The following is a 24940-nucleotide window of genomic DNA, read 5'->3' as shown; positions in this document are numbered from 1 at the left end:
AGCTTGTTTTTAAGACTTCGGAGGTCACTAGTCATAATTGGAGAGGCTCTCCTATCCCTGGGTCCAGATTCATTCAGGGGTTTTCCTTGAAAGTGGCTTCTGTGCGTGTGTGCGGTTTACCCCGCACAGTCTCCCCTCAGCCAGGCTGTGCTTGGCTGCCTGGGGCGCAAGGCCCCCAGAATGCCCTCTTCCGCCTGGCAGCTCCCTGCCTGAGACCCTGCACTAACCACCCTTTTCTTCTCCACTTGCACTTCCCTGTTTGGTCAGGGCTCATCACTGACCTCTCTGCTGTGTCGGGCTTCCGTCCTTGGTATGGCTTTGCAGTTGTTGGTAGCTGACCTTTGCTGTCAGCTGCAGATTTTGGTCTGTGTCCCTTCTGAGATGATTGGTAAACATGCAAAGCAAGTTCTTTTAATAGACGTCAGTTGTCCTTGCTCTTTACTGGTTATTCTCAGGGTTTGGCTAGTGGTTATTCACTAGCATTTAGCATATAGCTAAACCAGTTACAGTTAATTTTCAAGAAAAATGTTGAAGTCATGCCACATATTTTATCACCTAACTATGAAATACCTGTCTCATCTATACTTCATACCTATAATTTTTTTTAGAACAAAGCACATTTTTTTTCTAGTGTCTTATTTTTCACTTATGCAAACTTTATTCCAACTAACAGTGTAATCCTGTAATTCCCTAGTGAATTATGCTTTCATATGTAGATGCTCTGAATACTGTTCTTTTGTTTTCCTCAGAAAGTGGATCTCTTCAGCCTGGGAATTATCTTCTTTGAAATGTCCTATCACCCGATGGTCACAGCCTCAGAAAGGATCTTTGTTCTCAACCAGCTGAGAGACGTATGTATCAGATGTTTTAGTGCCTTAGTTTCCAGTAACCTGAATCGTGGACATTAAAATTCAGTGTGGGGTATTTTTCTGGTATTTATAATATAGAAGAAGGTGATCCTACCATAATTTTATATATTTCTAGTAAATGGAAATCCACCTCTGCTTATTCACTTACGATGATAAGAAATTTTCCCTAGTTTTTTTTATTTTTGAAATCATACTTAAAGAGATTGCTAGGGTATTGTTACTTTTAAAAAATATTTTGAGATTTACTCTTGATTTTAAAACAAAGGAGGAATTTAAAATTTTTGTCTAATATCAGTTCAGTTACAGCAGTGGGAATGGGTTATGAGGATAATGGATATTTATATCTAGAAATTAAAGGTTCCGGCTGAATGGACCTGGTGTAGTAATACCGAAAGGATACCACCATGACCAGAAGTGAAACAGGGCCTGGGAAAAACATCAGCCACTTAATTTTTTTCCCAGTGAGCTCTCCATATATGTTCTTGGGATTGATCCTTGCCTCTGTTATTGCTCAAACTGAAAGAGACTAATGTTACAGTGTGCAAGGTCAAGGGTGCCCATTGGAAACGGCATTAGGATGACAGTGGAAAGTAAAGTTTGAGTAAGGGCGATTGAGATTCACATTTTTGTGAGCAAGAGACATGGAGAGCCTTCCTCCTCCTTCCTGAGATGGAAGCAGGCACATCTGTTGGTGTAATCACATACAACGTAACTAAGAATACTCCTCTAGCTATTTTGGAAAAGTGTTTAATGGTTTAGCTGCTGGGACAGCGTAGATAGCTGTGTTCATAATGTACAGGAGTAAATGAGGTGGTTACTGTGTCCTTGCCTTGACTTAGAATGCTCTTCGAGGATCATATCTTCGGTTAAGTGCCTTTCTGTAGTCTAAAATTCACGTTTGTTCCCTCATTGCAAGAATCTCAACTGTCAAGTTCATGTTATGGTTGAGGTCTTATTTACCAGAAAGGTGAGAAATTTAGGGGTGAGGAGTGGAGGTTTTAATGTTGTGTTTTTCTTTCTCTGTGTTGATGGTTTGGTATTTTTGCCTTTTTAAAAATTGTATGTTTAATAAAGCTACTTTGTCTTTCTCTGAAGCCATTAGGTTTTAAAATACTTTGTTCTCAAATGAGGTGCTTTCTATCCCCCAGACTGTCATTTGGGTAAAGTTAGTATTAAAATAATATGTATGAACATAGAACAGTGGGCATCGGGTTTCAAGAGGGTGTCACCTCTGTCTTCCCTTGTTAGGAAATTTTCATTTCTGTATGTGATTTTCTTACTTCTGTTGAATAAAATGCTTTCACTGTGGCAGTCTGCCAAGCACTTGCTGATTTGAATATAATAATTTTTTAGCCCAGTTCACCTAAGTTTCCAGAAGATTTCGATGATGGAGAGCATACAAAGCAGGTAATTTTCTGATACTTTAATGACTGTGTTCTCACTCTTGGATTTTAATTACTATTTTTCTTCTTCCTCAATTAGTAATCTTCTGACACTCATTCTCTTGTGTCATGGGAACAATGTGGGGAAAAAAATCAAAAGATGGAGTACTCAACAATGTATTTAGACTTGAAATACACCATAGAAATGCCAACAGCTGACATAGAAAATTAACAAACTACAGGGTTCTTTTTTGTGAGTCATCGTGCTTTTGAAGTACTGTTTGGACCCTTGGCTTAGCTGTTGAAAAAAAAGAATGCTTTTACAGCTCATTGTTTAGATAAAGCTTGGAACTTTAAGAAAAGGAAAATACATTTAAAACTATAATTTTGTTCTGTCTTGTGGTTAAAGTAGTTCAAATTGTAAAGAGGAAGGCGAGACCATCTGATGTTACAATAATTTAAAGCAAAACAGTTTCTCCTCCATACTATAAATGTGTGTGTTTGTGTGTGTGTGTGTGTGTGTGTAAATAACTCATGTCATAGTAAATATTGGCATCTGGCTAATATAAAATAATAATTATTAGTGAATTTATTACAGTGTTGCTGATATGCCTTTCTTCTTAGTGCTGGCTGTTTGTCTTGATGAAGCCTTCCATGGTTAATACTCTTGTCATATGGAAGTTTGTTCCTTAAACTGACTTTTCTTAACAATTATAATCAAGACAACATCCCTTATTTAAATTATTAACATTGAGAATAGAAACCTAGCTAGAACATTGTATTAATTTGCTCTTTCTTAATTATTGGTTATGTATCTGGATGGACAAATCACTTAACTTTTCTAGACTTTAATTTTCCTCACTTGTAAAATCGAGGTATTATACCCTTCATTTATTTTAGCACTGATGTCTTATAATTCAGTGGTGTTTAACATGACATTTATTTATGGCTAGAGGGACCCATTCGGCCTCCACTGTTGAATTAGGGAATAACCATTAGAAAATACATTGGGTCATGTTTCTACTTCTTTTGTTAGCTATTGTTATTTATTTGAACTGAGTTGTCCCCTGTGTTTCTGGATGTCACAAGTAAATGTTCATTTCACTGCCTTTCCCTGTAACAGCGTCATTCTTATTCAGTATGTCCACATGTTAGCAGGGCTGATGGCATAGGAACTTAAACTGCAACACAAGAGCTACTATACAGAACATGTCTCATGACAGTGATTGGCCTCCTATTTCAGGGACTTAGCAGGCACGCTTAAGCATTTGCATTTGGACTGTATAAAACTGGCACAAAAACCACAACCACCGCCACCTCCCACATCACAGTTGTTGCTTTTTATCTGAAAGGTGGCAGCATACATAGAAAATGCTTTAGACTAAGTATAACACAATTGTTGCCACATATAGAAATTAGGCAGTCTGATCTATTTTGCTGAATAGGATATTATTTTTACCAGTTTAACATAAATTTTCATAAAGCTGTATCATGTCAATTCCTTTCTTTATGTGAAAAATAATTATGTGTGTTTTTACTTTAGCCTAAAAAAGGGGTAGGTATTGTTGGGGAGAGGGTATTTTAAAGATATACAATTAGAAAGTGCTTAAAAAGATTCACCTAAAAATTGAGATTTTCTGATCTCAAGTATTCCTCTACCTCCGTATAAATCTTTATTATAAACAAAAGAATTATGGAATCAGTATGGAACCTATCAAACGTTTATATATTGCCTTTAAATTGTTCCCTGCTTAATGAGTAATAGCTGTGAAAGTCTAAGGAACGCATATCATAAGAAAATTCAAGGGAATGGTATCAATACAGATAACATAAATGGAGAAGGAAAAATAAAAACAAGAAGCTTTACACTGCTTTAGAGGTTCCAGCAGCTACTACTTAACGTATTATAATTTCTACTAAAATTAGGCACCAAAAAATGCTTGTTTCATGTTCTTGTATTTTTTTTTTTGATACAGTATTTTAGGTACAGTTTTTAGAAGGCCTAACTTCTACTTCTATGTAATTGCTTAGTTGAAGATTTGTTTTTAGTCATATATGGCAGTAAAATATAAAATGGGCCTTTACTTCTTAAGAAATACTGATGTTACACTGTTGCACAATTCTGTGACCATAATGCAGTACAGGGGGAAAATGAGAGATTCAGATATTTCAGAACTACTAATTAAGATGCACCAACTAAGTGGAAGAAGTGTGTCTTTTTTTGGATCTGAGCATCATCCATTGCACCCCATCACCTGTGTGCCTGGGTTTCGTTATAGAAATCTGTCATCTCCTGGCTGTTGAACCATGATCCAGCAAAGCGGCCCACAGCCACAGAACTGCTTAAGAGTGAGCTGCTGCCCCCAGCCCCAGATGGAGGAGTCGGAGCTACACGAGGTGCTGCACCACACCCTGGCCAACGTGGACGGCAAGGCCTATCGCACCATGATGGCCCAGATCTTCTCCCAGCGCGTCTCCCCTGCCATCGATTATACCTATGACAGCGACATACTAAAGGTGGGCTTAAGCCATGCTTCGAAGGAGCTTAACCTGGTCCACAAAAGGACCAAGTCAGTTCCTTAATTTTCATGGGTTCCTTTAATGCCTCCAACATGAGTTCTTAATCTGAGGTCTGTATATGCAAAATGTGTGCATATGCATTATTCCAGAAAGAGCCACACTTTTAATCACTTAATTGAAGGAGTTCCTGCCCTACCAGAGATTAAGAAGCAGCGTTTTTAGGGACAGCCCTGGCCCAGCTGCCCAGTGCCAGAAATATCCAGCCAGCTCAGATCCAGATCAAGTAGCCAGTAGCTCCCAGTGCTGGCTGCACATCAAAGTCACCTGTGAGGCCCTTGGAGCTTGCATAGGCTCAGGCCCTACATCCGATCTAGGGGCTTGGAATCTTAAGTGTGAGGTGCTTCAAGAATCTCGGTTTAAAAGCTCCCAAGTGGATAGTATCCAGGGGGAGGGATAAATTAGGAGTTTGGGATTAGCAGATACAAGCTACTGTATACAAAATAGATAAACAAGGTCCTACTGTGTAGCACAGGGAACTATATTCAACAGTTTGTAATAATAACCAATAATGAAAAAGAAATATATACGTATAACTGAATCACTATGCTGTACACCAGAAAGTAACACAACATTGTAAATCAACTATACTTCAATTTTTAAAAAAATTTTTAAAAAGTTCCCAGGTGGTTTCTGAAGCATAGGCAGGTTTGAGGGCCTTCAACATTTTCTTTTTTAAAAACAAGCAGTCTGAAACAATATAGCAAAATATTAAAATTTGATAAAGTTGAGTGATGAATAGCAGATATTTGTTATATTCTTTATGTTTCTCTATACTTAAAATGGAACTTCAGAAGAGTCGTAAAGAAAGTAGTGGTAAGGTTTGTGGAAGATCAGTGTAGATTTCAGGAGCCAAACAGTTCTTGTTGCTGGATAATGTTAGATATTTGCCAAGATTATGGCCAACTTTTTAATTTTTGGTGTTTTGCTTATCGTTTCTAAATTTTCTATAGTGGAATAGTACTACTTTTATAATAAGAAACAAATGAAAAAGAAAGCTATTTACTAAATACATAAATGCCATGTAGCTTTCAAGGGGCCCATAGGAATCACCTTGGTATGTGAGGGGGTTTGATGCTGTTAGTATCTGTGCCTCAGTGTCCCTGAAAGTCCTCAGGGGGGATTGTGTACATGACTAGCTCTTTCTGAAAGGCATACGTCCGCATGACTAAGAGCTTGGACTTTGAACCTAGGCGGCCTTCCTAAAGTAGGACGTATTAGAAGACTCGTGGTTTCTTCTCTCCTGAATATGTTCAAAGAGTGACTGACTTGTCGAGATCTCTCTTGTGATCTTGGGAACAAGCAATGTAATGCCTACTGCAAGCCACAGAGAAATATTTTAGGGGATCCGTTTGATTAGGCTTTGGTGACGTTTTGATTGGTCATGTTTTAGGGCAGCTTCTCGATCCGTACAGCCAAGATACAGCAACATGTGTGTGAAACCATCATCCGCATCTTCAAAAGACATGGTATGTCCTTTTTAAAAAATTACGTGCCTTCTCAAAAGATGTTTTGTTTCCTCATTAGAAAGTATTGTTAATGGATTTGGATGCAACCATATTTTACTTTTAAATTCACTTATAACAGTTGCCACTTGTGAAATTGAAACTTATTTTTATAATTCAGCTTGTTGAGGAGAAACAGATTTGAATATTGCAACCTTGCTGCTAAAATACAGTTGGTTTGTGGAGTCCGAAGTATGACTAAATTAACAAACTTAGCCTTAGGTGAGCTTTCCTTTAGTAAATTTAAAGAATTGAAAATAAACTAGTTTCAGCAGTCCCAATAGCAAATGAGAACCTAATGATTGGTTATTTTTTCTCATTTGGTATAGGAGCTGTCCAATTGTGTACCCCGCTACTGCTTCCCCGAAACAGACAAATATACGAGCACAACGAAGCTGCCTTGTTCATGGACCACAGCGGGATGCTCGTGATGCTTCCTTTCGACCTGCGGGTGAGGCTGGGAATGCTCTGCTGACAGTGCAGGTGCCATGCCTGGCCCTGGGGGTGGACACCTGTATTAAAAGATTGCCCCCACTAGTCACTTTCTCCCCCTAGGCTTATATTCTTAACATCACCTTTAGGAAGCATATTCTTAAAAGAGTTATGAGGGTGAGAGCATTATGAGAATTTGGTAATTATTTGACCCAATGTATATCCACCTTCCCAATACCACAAGTGGCTTAGGGCCCTAGAAACCAGGAACCTCCACACCACTGTTGAGCTCCACCAGGTGACCACAGCAGCCTAACCTGGCCAACTCAGACACATAAATGGAGTTTTTCCCTTCATTTCCTGGCTAGATCTTCAGTAACTTTCTAAAATGTTAATGCCTAGAATGATTAAATTCTTATAACAGCAAGCATCTCTGCTAATTGTGTGTGCTGAATTTTGCTCATGTTTGCTTTCTTACCCTCAGGGTTCCCTTTGACAGCAACACTCTCACCAGTAGATCACTGACATGGTGTTGGCTGCTAACAAGCCCATCTGTACATATGCATGTAACAAGAGTTTAATTTCCCTTTTGTACAGAAAGCACTTACAAGTAGAGAGATGAGCAAAGGCTATAACCTGGCAGTTCTCAGAAGACAAAATGGTCAGGGCTGATAAACTTCTGAAAGATGTTCAGCCTAACTAATAAGAAACTGGAAAGCAAAGGTATTTCAACTTCTCTGTGACAGAAATATTTAATATCCAGAGATAACAAGGGTTTAGGGAAATAGGTACCTTAATATGTTGCTGATAGGAATGTAAATTGCTAAACCTTTAGAAGAGTAATTGGAAAGTATTTAATAAAATAAATACACATACTATACCCTTTGAACTAGCAATCCCACTTTGAGGAATTTATTTTTAAAAATAACACACTTGTGTATGGATATTGAAAGGGTATTTGTTGCCAATTTATTGTGGTGGTCAGAAACTGAAAACTGCATGTTCATCAATAGGAACATGGTTGACTAGTTTATTATGGAATATTAAGGAGGTAAAAGATCAAAATACTTATGTATTTAGATATATCCATATCTATATTTGATCTGTAGAAATGTCCATGCTATATTGCGAGCTGAAAAAAAGTATGTTTCAAAGGGACTCTAATATGATTCCATTTTTACTACATAGAGAAAGAAAAAGTTTTTTAAAAAAAGCATCTGAGTGTGTGCATAAGGTGCACTGTATGTTTGCATGTACCTGGTATGTGTGGGGTAAACACATGCTCTCACATGTGTGTGAATAACAACACATACCAGCCTGTTTGTATCATCACAGAGTGAGGTATCAAAGACTCGAACTTTTGACTGTATTTTTCTGGAGGAAGGTTTGAAATCAAGGCATTTTCTTTTTTTCATACCTATGTTGTAGTTTATTACTGGGAACATGTTTTGCTTTATGGTTTAAGAGGAAATGCCTTCCATACGCTCGGCTTTAGTTTTTCTTTTACAGTAAGTAAAGTGGTTTGGGGTTATTTTAGTGAGAGGTGAGTAGTGTAGCATGTCAGACACTTGGGCTCTGTTGAAGAAAGGAGAGACGTGCAAATATTTACATAGCTATGCTTAAAACTGGCTTCTTCTCTAAACATTAGGACACTAAAGTGCAGATTTTTAAACATCAGCTCTCTTTCTGTGAGCTGATATTCAATTTCCCAAAAGTAAAAAGTAATTGCCCTTTGAGGGCAATTTGACCCATTAGTTAATGATACTGTGTCAGATCTCTAGAGGCAATCTGATAATGGTTTTATAAGTTGTGGTGATTATTAAGAATTTCTTCTGTAAAATCTATGGGAAAGTCAGGAAATCCACTGTAAGAGGTAACACCCATTTGATTGCATTATTGTAAGTGACCCTTTAAAATAAATCACAGGTAATGAAATAACTTGCACTGATTTTAATTTGGCATTAAAAAATTGGCAGAGTATATTTAACTAAAAGTGAATTTTTCTCAAACTTAAAAACCTGAGAAGGGCCACAGTGAATAAAGATGATGGTATAGCCAACAGTGGAGTCGATCGCTGACTGACCAGCTCAGGAAGGTCCCTGGGAGTGTGAGTGGCAAGCAGTGCACAGCTTGGCGTGCACGAGGCCCTGGGTTCAATCCCCAGTGCCTCCGTTAAGTGGGGGGAAAAAACCCATTGAGTCGGAAACCTTAAAGGAGTGAATTCTGTGGTATGTGAGTTACAGCTCAAAGCTGTTATTAAAGAAACGAAAGGAGTGGTGGTTGGCACATCTTGACACTGACCTTTGAAACTTTATTTTTCAGGTACCTTTTGCAAGATATGTGGCAAGAAATAATATATTGAATTTAAAACGGTAAGAAACAATGTGGGGTTCATTTGGTGGATGTGAGAAAGAAACCAAGGAAGGATGTTTTATCCTCTGTGATCCTTATGCAGTAGAGAATTTAGGGTTTAAAGTATTGAGCTTGGAAAATAGTCAAAAAGCAGCCACAGTACCCCTTTTTATGACAGAGCCTCCCCTTTGAAGGAATGTCGCAGTTGGGTAGGTACCTGAGGCTCCCACGGTCTATTCTGTGCCTTCTAAATGTCCCCAAGCCACATAACTATTTTCACAAATGGTTGCTTAGAAAAACATCCGGCTGTTCTTGATCACAGATGGCCCCCTTTAAAACTTAATTAGAGGGACGAATGGCCAATGGTCTCTGTGTGGAAACTGCCTACACAGGTAACGGAATAAAAGCTGCTTGTGGAGAAGTGGAGTAAACCTCCAGGCACTCACCGCTGGGAAAAGGTTTTCTGTACATTCAAATACCATAGGGGTCAAACACCGAGATCTTCATAAATTGGAGCAATATTGTTGTCAATGAGGCACTCAACTTTATAGCTCCTTTCCTAAATGAAATCAAAGCTCTTTACATGCTTTTATTCTCAGTTGCAAGTGAACAGTTAATAGTCATAGTCCTAATGTGTGGGTAGAAAGCAAGCACTTAAGATAAAATTATTTTCGTGTACAATTTCATCTCTACTTCAGACATTAAAATAAAAAGTTAGGCCCCATAGTTAAATAGCGGCAACACTGGGATTTGGATCCTAGATCACAAGGCAAGACTATTCTGGGCAGATCTATCTTTACTAAGTTCTCTTAATCATATTACTGATTAGATTTTTTCATATTTATTTCTCTTATCTTATTCAACAATCTCTTACGATATTTAATTCCAGTAAGCAATGACCTTACAAATCCAGGTTTCTCTCCCCAGATACTGCATAGAACGTGTGTTCAGACCTCGCAGATTAGACCGATTCCACCCCAAGGAACTTCTGGAATGTGCATTTGATATTGTCACCTCTACCACCAACAGCTCTCTGCCCACTGCTGAAATCATCTACACCATCTATGAAATCATCCAGGAGTTCCCAGCACTTCAGGTTCCTTTCTGTATTGTGACAGCTCAAGATTATCCCGCTAGACTGAGTCCCTCCCCAAATGTAGTGGGAAAGCAGCGACCACAGAGCTCCTCCTCAGGTTGTGCGCCAGTGGCTCACATTGGTACCAGTCACTGGAAGAAGTCTGATGTCGCTTTTGAGACTTGTCTCAGGCTCTCACCTCTGCCCTGGTGGGAATGGGTTTTGTTTTTGTCTCTTTGTTTTGGAAGGGGGGATCTTGTTTCTCTCTCCATTCTTCCAAAATTTGAGGAACTAGGCAAAGATTCCTAAGATGCTTTGAGCATGTTCATACCCTGTTGAGAACCCTCAGTGGCTTGCTCGTAGACCCAGGCAACCAGCTTCACTCAGCATCATCTCTGCAGACTCCCCAGCTGGTGGAGACTGCTGCAAGCACAGTGTTTGCTCTCTTGGCCTTCCCTACACCCCCACCAGGGCGAACACCCGTCAGTCACAGTGTGCCCCTGTCCAGAAAGACTACTCTACCCCATGGTGGGGGCCCATTCTCCAGGAAGCCTGACTGCGCCCTCCATGTTGGGCCGGTCCCCTTTCCTTCTCAGTTCTCACAGCACGTGAGATGAGACATCATGTGCCACCTCAAGTTGTTAGTTGTTTCCTCCAAGTAGAGTGTTCTTTCTGTGCTCCCTCTGCACCTAGCTTAGCACACAGCTCACCACTCTGCCAGTGCTCAGTGATCGACTTGTGAAACTGACTTATGAAAGTAACTATACCTATTCTACCAGCCAAACTTATAGGTCAGTTACTGTTGCACCAGATCCTCTTCCTCTTGGAAATCTGTGTGAACTTGCTCAGGCTTTTTAACGTAGCCGAAGACCAAAGTATATGCATAAATAAATAAAGTGTTCAATTATATCGTACTCCTTGATTACAACAGTGTAAGAACAATGTGTATGAAAAAGCAAACTGGAAGGCAGTATGCTAAAATTCAGTCCTTCCATTGTGTCAGGTTGGTAAGTTGGTGGTAAGATCCTAGATTTGGTCATGTGCCTCTATTGGTTTTTTAATGAAAATAATAATTTCTCTATCCTAGGAAAGAAATTACAGTATTTACTTAAACCATACCATGTTACTGAAAGCAATACTCTTACACTGTGGGATCCCAGAAGATAAACTCAGTCAAGTCTATGTTATTCTGTATGATGCTGTGGTAAGCATTTAATTACTTTGACTTGATATTGAAGGATAATAGTAATAGTTTATGAGTATTTTCTTAGTGACATAACCAGAAAACTGAATTGGGGATTTTATCTCCTTCCTTCATTGCTCTAAGGTAAAAGAACCATTTGGTTTTGATTCTATCAATAGTTAACAAGTATTGGCTGAGTTTTTAATCTGTACTAAGCCTTGTACTACTAGTAATCTCCAGGGTGTTTTTTTAAGGGTAACTTCTAAAGATTGAATTATCTTATTTTGTAATATCATAAAGTTCTTCACTAACCTACTACTTGAGGCAAAAAATTTGTTAAGTACAATATTGGTCCTGATACTTGCCAGTAGTAATTTAAAAAATAGTTAATCTTTATTGAGCGTGTACCATGTATGTATGTGCCAAGCATTGTTCTAAGCTCCACATGGATTAGCTCACTCTAATCTCACGCGTGCTATCGTTATCCTTACTTTATAGAGGCCAAGAAAGGGAGTATTTGTTTTGAGAATAAAAGACTAATGCCCTGCCCGTAATTTTCCAACCTGTCTAAGCTTATCTCATTTATAGACTAGGATTTATTGAACTAGGGTGACTGATTTAGACTTCTTTGGAGTCTCATTTATCACCTCTTTCCTGCGGGACTAGGGCAGCGGCATCTCCAGTTACTCTTCCTGATTTAGCTACATCATAGTATTCCTTACTCTATAGTATGTGTGCAGAGCCTGGAGGGGAACCAGTGAAAATCTTAAATGGTATTCTGTATTATGGTGCTGGGATGGAGGTGAATCCTTCCTTATCTTTTCTAATGTCTTTCCATGTTAAATGTTACTTTTATAATAAATAAGGGTATCCAGGAGATTCGGTAACTAACAGTGCCAGACAGTCTGTGATTAAGACAGGATGAGCAGTGGAAGTCCATGATGCTTACTGTTTTTTATGTACTAAAAGGCATAACTAGCTTTTCTTTCATCTGCTGAGTACACATCAAGGGCCCTAACTTTACTGTCTGTTTCTCAGTGGTTCTTTTCTCCCCACAAAGTGCTACTGCTGTTTGGCAGGAACAGATACATTATAGTGTAAGTCAGACTCTGGCAGAAACCCCAGGGACGGTGCAGAGGGCTTCGGGTCACTCCTGTTTATATCCTGCAGCCTGTCTGCCAGCGTGCGCTGGGATGCTCAGAGCCTGACCGCATGCAGCTTTCATTAGGGGGACATCGATCAGTTGGCTCCCCCCAGCTCAAACATAAGCACCCTGGTTAACAATGTCCACCTCTGGTTCACCTCACCCTTCAAGCAAGTGCAACTTCCCCAGTATTAATTCTCTTATGTCAGGGATATCCAATTTTAAACAATGTTAGTTCCACTTTTATGTCAAATGTATGGGGAAGAAAAGTTTTTTAATCACTGAGTTGATCCATCCTTCATGATTAGGAGCAGTCTGTCCAAAATGAAGGATATCCCTATCAGAACTAGCCTGGAAATTGTATCTTGTTCAGGGCCAAATGTGGTGACTCTCACTGTTACCTTTTTCTTTACGTTAGACAGAAAAGCTGACTCGGAGAGAAGTGGAAGCTAAATTTTGTAATCTGTCTTTGTCGTCTAATAGCGTAAGTACCTTCTAACATTATGATTACAGCTCTCTCTCTAATTCTCTGATACCAGAAAGTGTCACTGAATTCTTGCTGCAGGTCTGCAGCAGTGCTTCCTGCTGCCTCCCTTGAGCATTAATAGGTACCATGGCAACCTCTGGATTAGGGGGAAGAGAAGCCAGTGCTGGGATCAAAGAATGCCTCTCCATGCTGCTTCTTAATGTGCTGTAATCACTCTGTTCTTTCCTCATCACCAGATACTTTTCTTTCACGCCCTCGTAAAGGCTGTGTTTGGTGGGGCCTCCTGCTGATCAGATCTCCTACTTCTTGGCCTTTTCTGAAATAGACTCCTCAGGACTAGTTTGAGGCACAGAGCCCTGCAGATGCATCTGCGTGTCCACCTCCCATGCCCCTCATGCCTCCTTCTGCCCCCCCTTAATATTAGAGGAGATATTAATAATTACAAAGTGACCCAATAGCATAATATTCTAATATGAAGAACAGGCTTCTAACACCTCAGAGTTGAATTAAAGCTCTTGCTTTTCTAGTACATTTCCTACTCCTAAAATTCTTTCATTTGATCACATTGGCAATGAGGAAGAATCTCATGGAGGTAAACAGGTTTGTCATATTCTCTCTCCTGGCATCAGATTGGGCCTGGATCTTTGGCACAGTCACCCACACTTAATTGAGTCCCTAAAAAGCAGATGACAACATGGATTTCTTACATTTTCCTGAATATTTATATAAGAAGAGCTTTGTTTTGTTTTGTTTTGTTAACTTTCCCAGAACCCTTCTAGACCTTGATCTGACAGTGACAAAATCCTGTGGTGATGAGCAAAATTCATATATGGGACAGATTAAAATATGATCATACACAAGCCAGGCAGAGTCATTCTAATTTTTGGACACCTACAATGTGTCAGGCACAGTGCCCGGGGTATAAAGAGGAGTCAGTTGAAGAGTCCACAGACAACTTTCAGCTTCTTCATTCATATTGACCTTTGAAAGCCATGAGAAGGGGATACGTGCAGCATATATCTACCCTCAGCTCTTCAAAACAACCTGCACAGGCCACACATAGACCATGGTTTAAAGAAATCACCCATTCAGTTTGCAGGTAGGGAAGGTAAACCAGATATATAGCATGAGGAGCTCTAGAAATTATACCAGATTACATTTTTAATGTTAAATACTAGAGGAAATACTAATAATTACAAAGTGACCCAATGGCATAATATTCTAATATGAAGAACTGTATTCAGATAATACCCTAGATGTGTGCACAGCACATACCTATGTGTAGAAATAGTCCCTAGTATAAATGACACAAAGGATCTGCGCAGGAAACTGCCCAGTTCAGTGACTTCTACCCAAAGATTCAAGCCCAAAAGGTTCTTTGAGCTAATGTCACTTTTCAAAGATACTTCACACTTGCACCTGATAACTGCATTGATTGCTAAAATGTCAGCTTCTTTTCTTTTTGCTAAATCTCTACCCACTGGTCATTTGATGTTAAGCATTAATTCAAAGTTGTTTGATTAGTTTAAATGGAAAAATTAGTATCTAATAAAGGCATTTGGTACTCTCATTATTTTAAAAGGGAACTCTAACGGTACAAGAATAAGGAGTAGATATATTGCAGAAGAGTTTCAAATATCTGACCCCATCTGTATTTTACAGGTGAGGCACCTAAGGCCTAAAGAGTGTGACTTATCCCAAGTTACATAGAGTTAGTTGATGACGGGGTAAGGACCAAAACCTGGGGATGTTAACTCTAGTGCTTCTGGTAGTTAATTAATGGGATGATTTAATGTTAAAATTTATTAAGAAGAAAAAAATTAATTAAAAAAAAAGTAATTTAAACTCAAAGACATCATTTTAAAATTAAAAATTTTTATCTTTAATACAGTAAGGAAATTATAGATGTTGATACTTTGGGGTTTTCAAAAAATACAAGTGATTTTTTATTATTAAACTATATTAAGCCAAGTCTTCACTCAGCTCTTAGTTTCCACGTCCCAGTTTATAGGTGAACCAGGTTCTGCTTGCTTACAGTCTCAAAGTAGCTATAATTTTGTTTCTTAATTTTTACTTTAGCTCCTGGGAATCTTTTTTTCTGGCTTTATGTTCATAGTTATTTCCTCTTTCACCTCCTACGTGCCAGGGACTGTGCCTGGCCCACAAATAGAAATTTGTTAGCCACTGCCCTCTCCTGAGGAAGACGATGAGTGCAGCTGTGAGAGCTGGGGTCTGGGATCGAGATATGAGCAGAGGGAAGGATCAGGAAGCTGCCTGCAGGACACGGTATCCAAACTACATCTTGGTGCTACAGATCAGAATTATTCAAAGGGAGGAGGGGGAATTCTTGGCTAATTCAGTGTAGTATCAGGATGAGTCAGACTTTGCCTTCCTGTCCCCCACGGTCTTGCCTGTACTAATGGGAATTCATGAGAATGAGGAAGGCAAAGAGGAACAATACTGGTATGAAAATAGGTCATGGAAATTCTGCTAGTGCCAGAGTCTGCTCTGCTGGGGTCAGCGTCAGCTGTGAGTGTGTGCGACTGAAAGTTAACTGTGAGTAGGTGCCTAAGGCACTTCTGCAAAGTGCTTTAGAGTTGTTGGGAAAGGTTAATCTTTAGTTGGGATTGTGGGAAAGACTAAAATTTCCTTTGACCACAACATCCACCCTTTTGGAGGTGCAGACACTCTGCCACACCCCCTGTGAGTACGAGACAAGGCAAAGTGAGCCTCCCGTGATTTGGAAGCTAACTGTGCCTCTCTGCTTTCCAGCTGTGTCGGCTCTACAAATTTATTGAGCAGAAGGGAGAGCTGCAAGATCTGACGCCAACCATAAATTCATTAATAAAACAGAAAACAGGTGTTGCCCAGTTGGTGAAATATGCCTTAAAAGATCTAGAGGAGGTTGTTGGACTGCTGAAGAAACTTGGCATAAAGTTACAGGTTTGGCAACTGTTTGATTCTGGCAGTATAAATTTGTAGCATTAGTAATAGCACAAGGAGGGGAAATGGGATTTATTTTATGAATACCTAGTAAGTGTTTTATTTTTCCAGAAGAATTCAACTTTCTACATTTTGGAACATTTGATATCTAGTAATAATTTTGGCTTAAATCAGAAAATTTCTCTACAAGCATCACAATTCCTGTTGTGCAGCAATTCTTATTATGTCAGCCTTGGAGGAGTGGTTATTCTTGAAGAGAGCAGAGCTTCTCTTACTTGGCAGGCTACAGTTAAGCACGCTGTGTGCCAGATCTTACTGAATATTTTGATTATGCTAAATAGGCTGTTCTATGCTCTTGATGGAAAATGGCATTTTCAGCTTTGCACATTCTAAATCTCGAGCACTTGACACATTTGTGTGGCATTTCACTTTACAGGTCTTGATCAATTTGGGCTTGGTTTACAAGGTGCAGCAGCACAACGGAATCATCTTCCAGTTTGTGGCTTTCATCAGACGGAGGCAAAGGGCTATACCTGAAATCCTTGCAGCTGGTGGCAGATACGACCTGCTGGTGAGGGCTTGCCCTGTATTTGTGGATTTGTTCTGGCTTAATTTCATTTCTTCCTCAACTTACTATTTTGAAATTTTGCAAGCCTACAGGAAAATTGAACCATAGTATAACTGAACACCTGTATATATTTTCATCTAGGAATAGAAGTGTCTTGCGAACTACATTTGTAATCTTTTAAACTTTTATTTAAATAATTGTAGGTATATAGGATGTTGCTGCAAAGATAGTACAGAAAGGTCTTATGTACCTTTTACCCAATTTCTTCCAATGGTTAAGCCTGCCATAACTATAATAAAATGCCAAACCCAGGAAATGGACATTGGTACACTGTATGATTCTAATTCTGTGCCATTTTTATCACACGTCGTAAATTCCCATAACCACCACCACAGTTGGGATAGAATGTTGACCCTGACCCATACAAATGGAGTATAGAACTTTACCTCCCATTATGTCCCTCATCCCATCCCCCACTTACATTTGTCTTCTACATCCAGGGTGGGAGGAGGGGCCTTTACTGCTTCCCACATGCCTGCGCTGATAGTACAGTGAAGGGTGGAGGGATGGTGACCGGGGCATGGAGTGGAGGGTGTTGGCCATGGCTTTGTTACTGCTGGATGGTGGTGGAAGTTCCAGCATCACCCCCGCCCAGCCTCTTCCAGGACCACCCCAGTGGGGAGGGGGACCTTGTTACTGCTTGGGTTGGGGTGGAAATCTGAGCTCCTGGGGATCCTGGTCTCCACTGACACTTCTGGGGTAAGCATTACCCCCAGGCAGATAGCAAAGTCCTGGGTCCCCATTCAGTTTTCTCTGATGCCGCCCTGCTAGGACTTGGTGGGGGGCTCCTTCCATCTGGGTGAGGGTGACTGTGTTGGCCCCTACTCAGCCTTTGTGATGGGGGTGTCTGTGCTTTTTCTGTGTTTGGCTGGAGCAGGGCAGGTATTATTTAGAAGTTCTCTGTCTTGCTGGGTTGCCCCTTACTTGGTCTTCTGGCCAGAGAAAGCAGTTTTTCCTTGGGGTTTTTTTTCTTGGTTCTCCTTGGCATTTCTGGGTTGCCAGTTCCCCTAGCACCCAATCAAGGATACATGAGACAAGACTAACCCAGGCAACTTGCCACATGTCATTTCTCACATCCCACGATCCCTAGTCAGCCTGCCATCCTCTCTTAACTGTCAGCGTCATCTTAGGTTTGTTTTATATGTAATGTCTAGGGTTTTAGCTGTACTTAGTAGAAAGAATAGAGAGAAATGTACCTACCCATTTTGGCCCAGAACCTACATATGCAACTTTAAATTGTCTAGTAACAAAGTAAATTAAGAGAAACAGGTGAAATTAATTTTAAAAATATTTTATTTAACCCAATATATCCAAAATAATATGTAAGTGTGTAATCAAAATTTTAAAAATTATTAAGGAGCTATTTGACATTCTTTTTTCCATTCTGAGTCTTTGCAACCAGTGTAGGTTGTACACACACAGTGCATGTTGATTTTGAGTAGACACTTCCAGTGCTCAAGCCCCGTGTGACTAGCAGCTGCCATATCGAACAGCTCAGCGCTAGATGCAGCATTCGTTAACATTTCCTAAACTTGTGTGCTTGCTTCACTCTCTTGCTACACCCACACACTTCTTTTTGTTGAGCTCTTTGGTAAGTTGCTGTTAGAGTAGATGCCCGCTAATACTGCTTTTCCCATGATTGCAGTTTCTTGTCCGTTTTATGACCAGATTTGTGTGTGTCTCTCCGCAGATTCCCCAGTTTAGAGGGCCACAGGCGCTGGGGCCAGTTCCAACCGCCATCGGGGCCAGCATAGCTATAGACAAGATCACCGCTGCCACCCTTGGCGCGGAAGAGCCCGTGAGTCCAGGCTTTGCTTTCTGGCAAGCTTTGCGGTGTCTTTCCTTTTGCAGTCATTTACAGAGAGCCCTAGTTGCGGCAGCTGCAACTGAGGGTGACTGAGGGCTTGGGAGGTTACCTTCACCACGAGAGACAAGCCTAAGTCCTCATGCCAGTCCTTAGCCTCTGCTGCCTAGCTGGGGGACCTGAGTTGCTAGCTTCCTTTCCTTGTCTGTGCTAGGCTGTGTAAACGTGAGATGCTACACGTGTTAGCAGACTCAGTTCAGAGCCCTTTGTTAATAATTACTGCTGTTCCACAAAGTTAGAAATGGTTTTTCGCTTGTGTTTTAGGCAAGATTAGTTTTCCTAGAGAAAAATTATCTTCCTGATGGCCTAGGATAGTTGAAATTATTTCTACCTTGAAAGACTAATGTAAAAGTTTTTTGACTATGTCATTTTTTTTACTATGTCATTTTGAAGCAAAGACTTCTGCATTTATGTTGCTGTGCAAGACTTTAAGATGCCTGTTTTCACATGAGTGCTGCCTCCCCGGCCTCATATACGTGCCCACAATCTCGCTCCTCTGTGTAATCACTCTGCTTCTGATTCAGGTTATTATAAGCTCTTGTGACCTCCTGGTTGTAAGTGTTGGCCAGATGTCCATGTCCAGGGCCATCAACCTAACCCAGAAGCTCTGGTCAGCGGGAATCACAGCAGAAATCATGTATGACTGGTCACAGGTAATGAGACAAAAAGCACCTGGGAGTGAAGTACAGACAGTCATGGCTTCGACAGCAAATCATCCTCTATGGCTTTAGTTTCTGCCAACTCTATCTCTGTGGTTTGAGCTGCTTCCTGTATGAGTTTCTGACTGTTGCAGTAAATTACCATAAACTTAGTTGTTTAAAACAACACTCATTTATTATCTTACATTTCTGGAATTTGGAAGTCTGAAATCACTTTCAGTGGACTAAAATCAAGGAGTCCAATAAGCCTGGTTCCTTCTAAAGGCTTTAGAGAGAGACTCCATTTCCTTGCTTTTTCCATCTCCTAGAAGCTCATGGCCCCTTCATCCATCTTCAAACTCAGCTGTGTAGCACCTTCTTTCCTCTCTGCCCTGTGCTTCTGTCCTTACATCTCCCTCTAACTGATCTTCCTTGTCTTCCTCTTACAGGGACCCTTGTGATTACATTGGGCCCACCCAAATAACCCAGGATAATTTCCCTATGTAAGATTCTTAACTTAATCACATCTGTAAAGTCCCTTTCACCACGTAAGGTATCATGGTCCCAGGTTCCAGGGATTAGGATGTGGACATCTTTTCGGGGCCACTATCCATCCTAGCACACTTCCCAAAGGCATTCTGTGTTTCCCCAGACCTCCCGCAGCAGGCCTGACACCTGCTCTGGGTGTGGAGGTGAGGAAAGTGGCACCACTGAGCAACTGCCTACCCTTTTGAATGGGGAGCCTTTAGATGACTAACTTCTATACAAGCAGATCACAGAAGGGGCTGCATTCCCAAGTGATCAGCCAAGTTATACGTGCTTCACTTTCACTCAAGGTGCCCCAGAGCGTGAAGAGATGCCAAGGGAAACAGAACCCCAACCCACCCACCTTCTCTTCCCACATCACCTGCCAAGAGGTCTTTGAAGCTGCTGCTGTCCATTTTTGTGTGTGTTATATAAAATTCATGTCTAAAGTATGCTGAGCAATAAATAAATTGTAATCATTTGACAGAGCAGTATCCTATTCCATTTGTTTACTTGCTTCATAAAAATGTTAGAGAAGTGTTCTGTCTTACATTAAAATTGTAAGCTTGGTAACGATGACTTCAGCCCTGCACAGGGGCATCCCCTGCAGGCTTCTCTGCTCTGATGCTTCTTTGCTTTATGCTTCAGTTCTGCTTTTCACCATCTACTATTTCTTTTATTGCCTTTGCTTCCCTCAAAGGCCTTTTCACTGTGTGTGTGTGTGTGTGTGTGTGTGTCTGTGTGTCTGTGTGTCTGTGTGTGTGTATTTTGGCACCTTCTATGAAGATGGGAAGTCTTTGGAAAACCTCTTAGTGTGTAAAGCAAAAGAAGTCTTATTCCTCCTTTGAGTTCTGTACTCTTCTTAATATTTATTTCAACCCTGAAATCAGCATGTTTAGTAATTCACTTTGATAATACATTGAACACAGTGTTTTCATTCTCATTACTTGAAGCTGTTCCAGGTGCTCTGTGTTTATTTGTTTCAGTCTCAAGAGGAATTACAGGAGTACTGCAGACATCACGAAATCACCTATGTGGCCCTTGTCTCAGATAAAGAGGGAAGCCATGTTAAGGTAAAGACCAGAGGAAATCTTTCACAATTCAGCAGTCAGATTTCCCAAACTATATTAACTATGGAGCACTCAACTTCCCACTGAGGTTCTGGGCTTGGGTGTGGGTGGAAATCCATGATTTCATTCTCCTTTTGAATTGCTGGGCCTGTTTTTAGACAAAGTATATAAAATAAAGAAGAGAGAATCTGAATCTGAATACTTCTCTTTGAGCTTAAAAAAAAAAAATTAAAAAGCTATGGCTAGGTTTTTTTTCTACTTCTTTCCCCTTGTTCTGTTTCTCCATCTAAGAAAATGAAAATAATAACTAATGGTGATACTTGCTGGCTGGCATATCCTCTGGCTACTTCCTAACCAATTTTACTATGTTGCTTTTGACTAAAAATAATCATATATGTATCACCTCATAACCTTTATTTCTAGTTTTAAAGGGGGAAAAAAATCAACATATTTTCCCCTTGTTTTTCTCTTACAATGTCTTTGTCTGCTTTTGATAGCAGAGTGTTGTTGGTTTCGTAAATGAGCTGGATCTTACATACTCCAGATCATTTTCTATAGAGTTGCTGTTATTTCATCCTCAGATATTTGGCACAGTTTACCAGTAAAGCTGCAGAGGCCTAGATACAGAGCTATCAGTTTGCCTCTTTCTCCTTAAGTGAGTTTTTGGTAGTTTGTATCTCAGAATGTTTCCATTTCACGTAAGTTTTCAAACACTCCCTTTCACTATCTGTAGGATCTGTAGTAATAATCCCTTCTTTCATTCCCGATATTGGCAGTTTATGCCTTTCCTCTTTTTTTCCTGATCACCCTGGCTAGACATTTATCAATTTTGTCTTTTCAGAAAACCAGTTTTTGATGTCATTGATTTTTCTCTTATTTTTTGTTCATTGGCTTTCTTGCTTGCTTTTTTTTTTTTTTTTTTTTTTCATTTTTTTGGGGGTGGTAATTAGGTTTATTTATTCACTTTTGGTTTGGGGGTTTATTTTTTGTTTTTATTTATGCATTTTAATGGAGGCACTGGGGACTGAACCCAGGACCTTGTGCATGCTAGGCAGGCACTCTACCACTGAGCTATAGTAACAGTCCCCCCAACATTGGTTTTCTATTTCATTGATTTCATTTTTTTTCTTCATTCTGCTAAATTTAGATTTAGAGACAGTCACTAGTTGGGGTTTGCTTTTTTATCCACTCTGACAATCCCTGCCTTTTCATTGGAATGGTTAGACCATTTATATGTAATGCAATTATTGAAATGGTTGGGTTTAAATCTACCATTTTACTATTTTTTCTTTGTTCCACCTATTCTTTTTTTCCTTTTTTTTTTTCTCTTTTAATGCCTTCTTTTTAGATTGAGTAGATTTTATTCCATTTTATCTCTACTGTTGGTTTACTGACTATAATTCTTATTTTTGGTGGGATTTTTTAGTGACTTCTCTAGGGTTTATAGTATACATCTTTAACTTACCACATTTTACCTTCAAAACATATTATATGCCTTTATATATAAGAACCTTATAACGAATACTTTCATTTCCTATCTCTCATCCTTTGTGCTGTTGTTGCCAGTTTTTTTCCTACATGTGTTACTAACTCCATAATACATTGTTATTTTGGGGGTTTTAATTAGTTATCTTTTAAAGTGATTTTTCAAATAAGGGGGGAATGTCCTTTATTTTTATCCACATAGTTATCATTTCTGGAACTGTGTATTCCTTTGTGTTCAGACAAATATCATTCTGATTTCATTTTCCTTCTGCCTGAAGAATTTTCTAATATTTCTGAGGAGTGCAGGTCTGCTGGTCATGAATTCCCTTAGTTGTTATTGGTCTGAGAAAGTCTTCATTTTGCCTTCATTTTTGAGAGATATTTTTGCTAGGTATAGAATTCGTGATTTACATTTTTTCTTTTTTGCACATCAAATATGTGTTTTATTGTCTTCTGACCTGATAATTTCTGTTTAAAAGTCTGCTTTGATCCTTTGTATATAATGTATGTTTTCTGGTACCTTTTGAGATTTTCCTTTGTCACAGTTTTCTGCAGTTTGAAAAAGGTGTGCCTTTATGTTCTAATACTTGGTATTGATGGAGCTTTTCTGAACTATAGATTGGTAGTTTTCATCAAATTTGGACATTTTTCAGACATTATTTCTTCAAATATTTTTCTGTCCTTTTTCCTTCTGGGACTCTGATTATAGTATATTAATCATTTGATATCACCCCACAGCTCACTGAGGCTCTGCTTTTTGATTTTTGTTTTTTCTCTATGCTTTATTCTGGATCATTCACTGAACTTTTCTGTAATATCTTATCTGCTATTAGTCCCATACAGTGCATTCCTTATTTCAGATATTGTATTTTTTTCATCTGTATAAGTTACATTTGTGTCTTATTTTTAATGTCTTCCATTTCTCTCCTCATCATGGTTCTTGTTTCCTTTATATTCTTTATGAGATTTATAATAATCATTTAAAATTCCATCATCTTGACATCTCTGGTCGGTTTGTATCTATTGATGTTTCTCCTGGTTATGAGTCATATTTTGCTTCTACTTTGTATGCCTAGTAATTTTTGGTTGGTTGTTGGATATTACGAGTTTTACATTTTTTGGATGCTAGCTTTTCTTCTGTTCCTATAAATACTGTTGGACTTTGTTCTGGGATATAGTCAAGATCCTTGGATTCTGTTTGATCGTTTCCAGGCTTGACTTTAAGTATTGTTAGAGCAGGTCCAAGGCAACCTTTAGTCTAGGCCTAATTTTGCCCCACTCCTAAGGCAATGCTCTTTGGAGGATTCTGCCTGAAGCCCTGTGAACTAGGAGGTCTTTCTGCTCTGCTAAGAACAAGCACTATTCCCAGGCCTGTGGATTTCAGAAATTATTATGCCTACTCATTGCTGGTGGTTGTTTCTCCAGCCTTGGGTAGTTTCCTCTCACTCGTGCACAGATCAGTTCTCTGCCAAAGGTGTGAGTGGACTTCTCTCTAAAGCTTCAGAAATCTTTCTTTCTCTGTGTGTAGCTCTCTCATCTTCAGTCCTCTGCCCCACAATTTCTAGCCATCTTGGCCTATCTAAACTCCAGTCAGTCTCCCCAGCATGGCAAGACTTCTGGTCTCTTCCTCCCTCCATTGCAAACTGCAAACTTCCTCAACTACAAAAATCTGGGGCACTTGTAGGCTCACTCCTCTAAGATAATAGTCCTCCACTGCTTGTTGTCCAGGGTCTGAAAACCATTGTTTATATATTTTGTCTAATTTTCTAGTTGTTTAAGGCAGGAAGGCAGTTCTTACAGTAGTTAATTCTTCATGGGAAGATTTGTAGGTCCCCACTACTAGTCTGCTTGTTAGTCACAAAATCATAAATGACTGTAAGTCCTACTAATCAAGCAAGCCCCTTGCAGAACAATGATTGCTCCTGTAATATTACCAAGAGATGGTCAGCTAGCCTCTGCTGGATAATTCCAGCATCGTAATGCACTGCTGTAATGATTAGCAAATTTTAAAAACTTGAATCAGTATCTGCTTTCCCAAATTTACATTCACTGGTCCTAGTTCTGCTCTCTACAATAGTCAAAAACAACAAGTCTAATTCTTCCTCCTTTTCCTAACTACCTTCAAATAAATTTTAGGAGACCACTGCCATGCCACTCTAAGTGTCCTCGTTTCTGGTTTAAACATTGCAGTTACTTAAGCCATTCTGTATAACATGATTTCCAAATCCTTGACTCTCCTAATTAACCTCTAGACACACTTAACTCTGTCAGTGTCTGTCCTTAAATGCAATACTAGAATTCTACAGAGCATTCTAAGCATGTTCTGACTAAATGACAGAGTCAATCCAGAAAACATAAGTCTCCTAATATAGCCTACAAGCGAACTCTTAGCAACCATGTGGTTCTTTTGGCTTATACTGAATTTATCGTCAACTAAAACTTTTTGGCCTTTTCACAGTCATCACATGTTTGACTGGCCTTCTACAATGAGAACATGATTACAGGACTTCATGTTTATCTCTGTTAAATGTGATCTTGTTCATTTCATTACATTGTTCCAGTTCGTCCAGCTTTTTTTGACCTTTCTGCCTCTGTTAATGGTGGGTCAGTAGCATCATCTTCATATTTGAAAGGCAAGACGTCACTTCATTTACCCATTCAGTAAATGCATTATAAGCATTCACAGTGTAGAAAGGATTGAATTTAGGGCCATGAGGGTGCAGGGCCATTTAATCCACAGGCCCTGCTGTCAAGAACAGAAGACATTCATGCATCAGTGTG

General features: G+C 39.6%; 1 protein-coding gene and 1 long non-coding RNA gene across 2 annotated transcripts in view; one reads left to right on the top strand and one right to left on the bottom strand.

Moving 5' to 3' along the window:
* EIF2AK4 (eukaryotic translation initiation factor 2 alpha kinase 4) overlaps positions 1 to 24940 on the top strand; it is a 79929-nt gene that overhangs the window by 45980 nt on the left and 9009 nt on the right. The window contains 15 exon segments of the mRNA XM_032481519.1: positions 750 to 851; positions 2223 to 2276; positions 4531 to 4617; positions 4619 to 4768; positions 6222 to 6297; positions 6663 to 6784; positions 9088 to 9137; positions 10045 to 10213; positions 11280 to 11396; positions 12938 to 13003; positions 15779 to 15949; positions 16386 to 16520; positions 18268 to 18375; positions 18966 to 19094; positions 20591 to 20677. Of these exon segments, the coding sequence (XP_032337410.1) occupies positions 750 to 851; positions 2223 to 2276; positions 4531 to 4617; positions 4619 to 4768; positions 6222 to 6297; positions 6663 to 6784; positions 9088 to 9137; positions 10045 to 10213; positions 11280 to 11396; positions 12938 to 13003; positions 15779 to 15949; positions 16386 to 16520; positions 18268 to 18375; positions 18966 to 19094; positions 20591 to 20677 (1623 nt within the window).
* The window catches only part of LOC116664155, a 40932-nt gene that overhangs the window by 11412 nt on the left and 4580 nt on the right, over positions 1 to 24940 (bottom strand). The window lies entirely within an intron of this gene.

Source organism: Camelus ferus, chromosome 6 (assembly GCF_009834535.1).
Source record: "Camelus ferus isolate YT-003-E chromosome 6, BCGSAC_Cfer_1.0, whole genome shotgun sequence".
Classification (NCBI taxonomy): Eukaryota; Metazoa; Chordata; class Mammalia; order Artiodactyla; family Camelidae; genus Camelus; species Camelus ferus.
The sequence above is the reverse complement of the archived record's forward strand: the minus strand, read 5'-3'. Positions and strand labels throughout refer to the sequence as shown.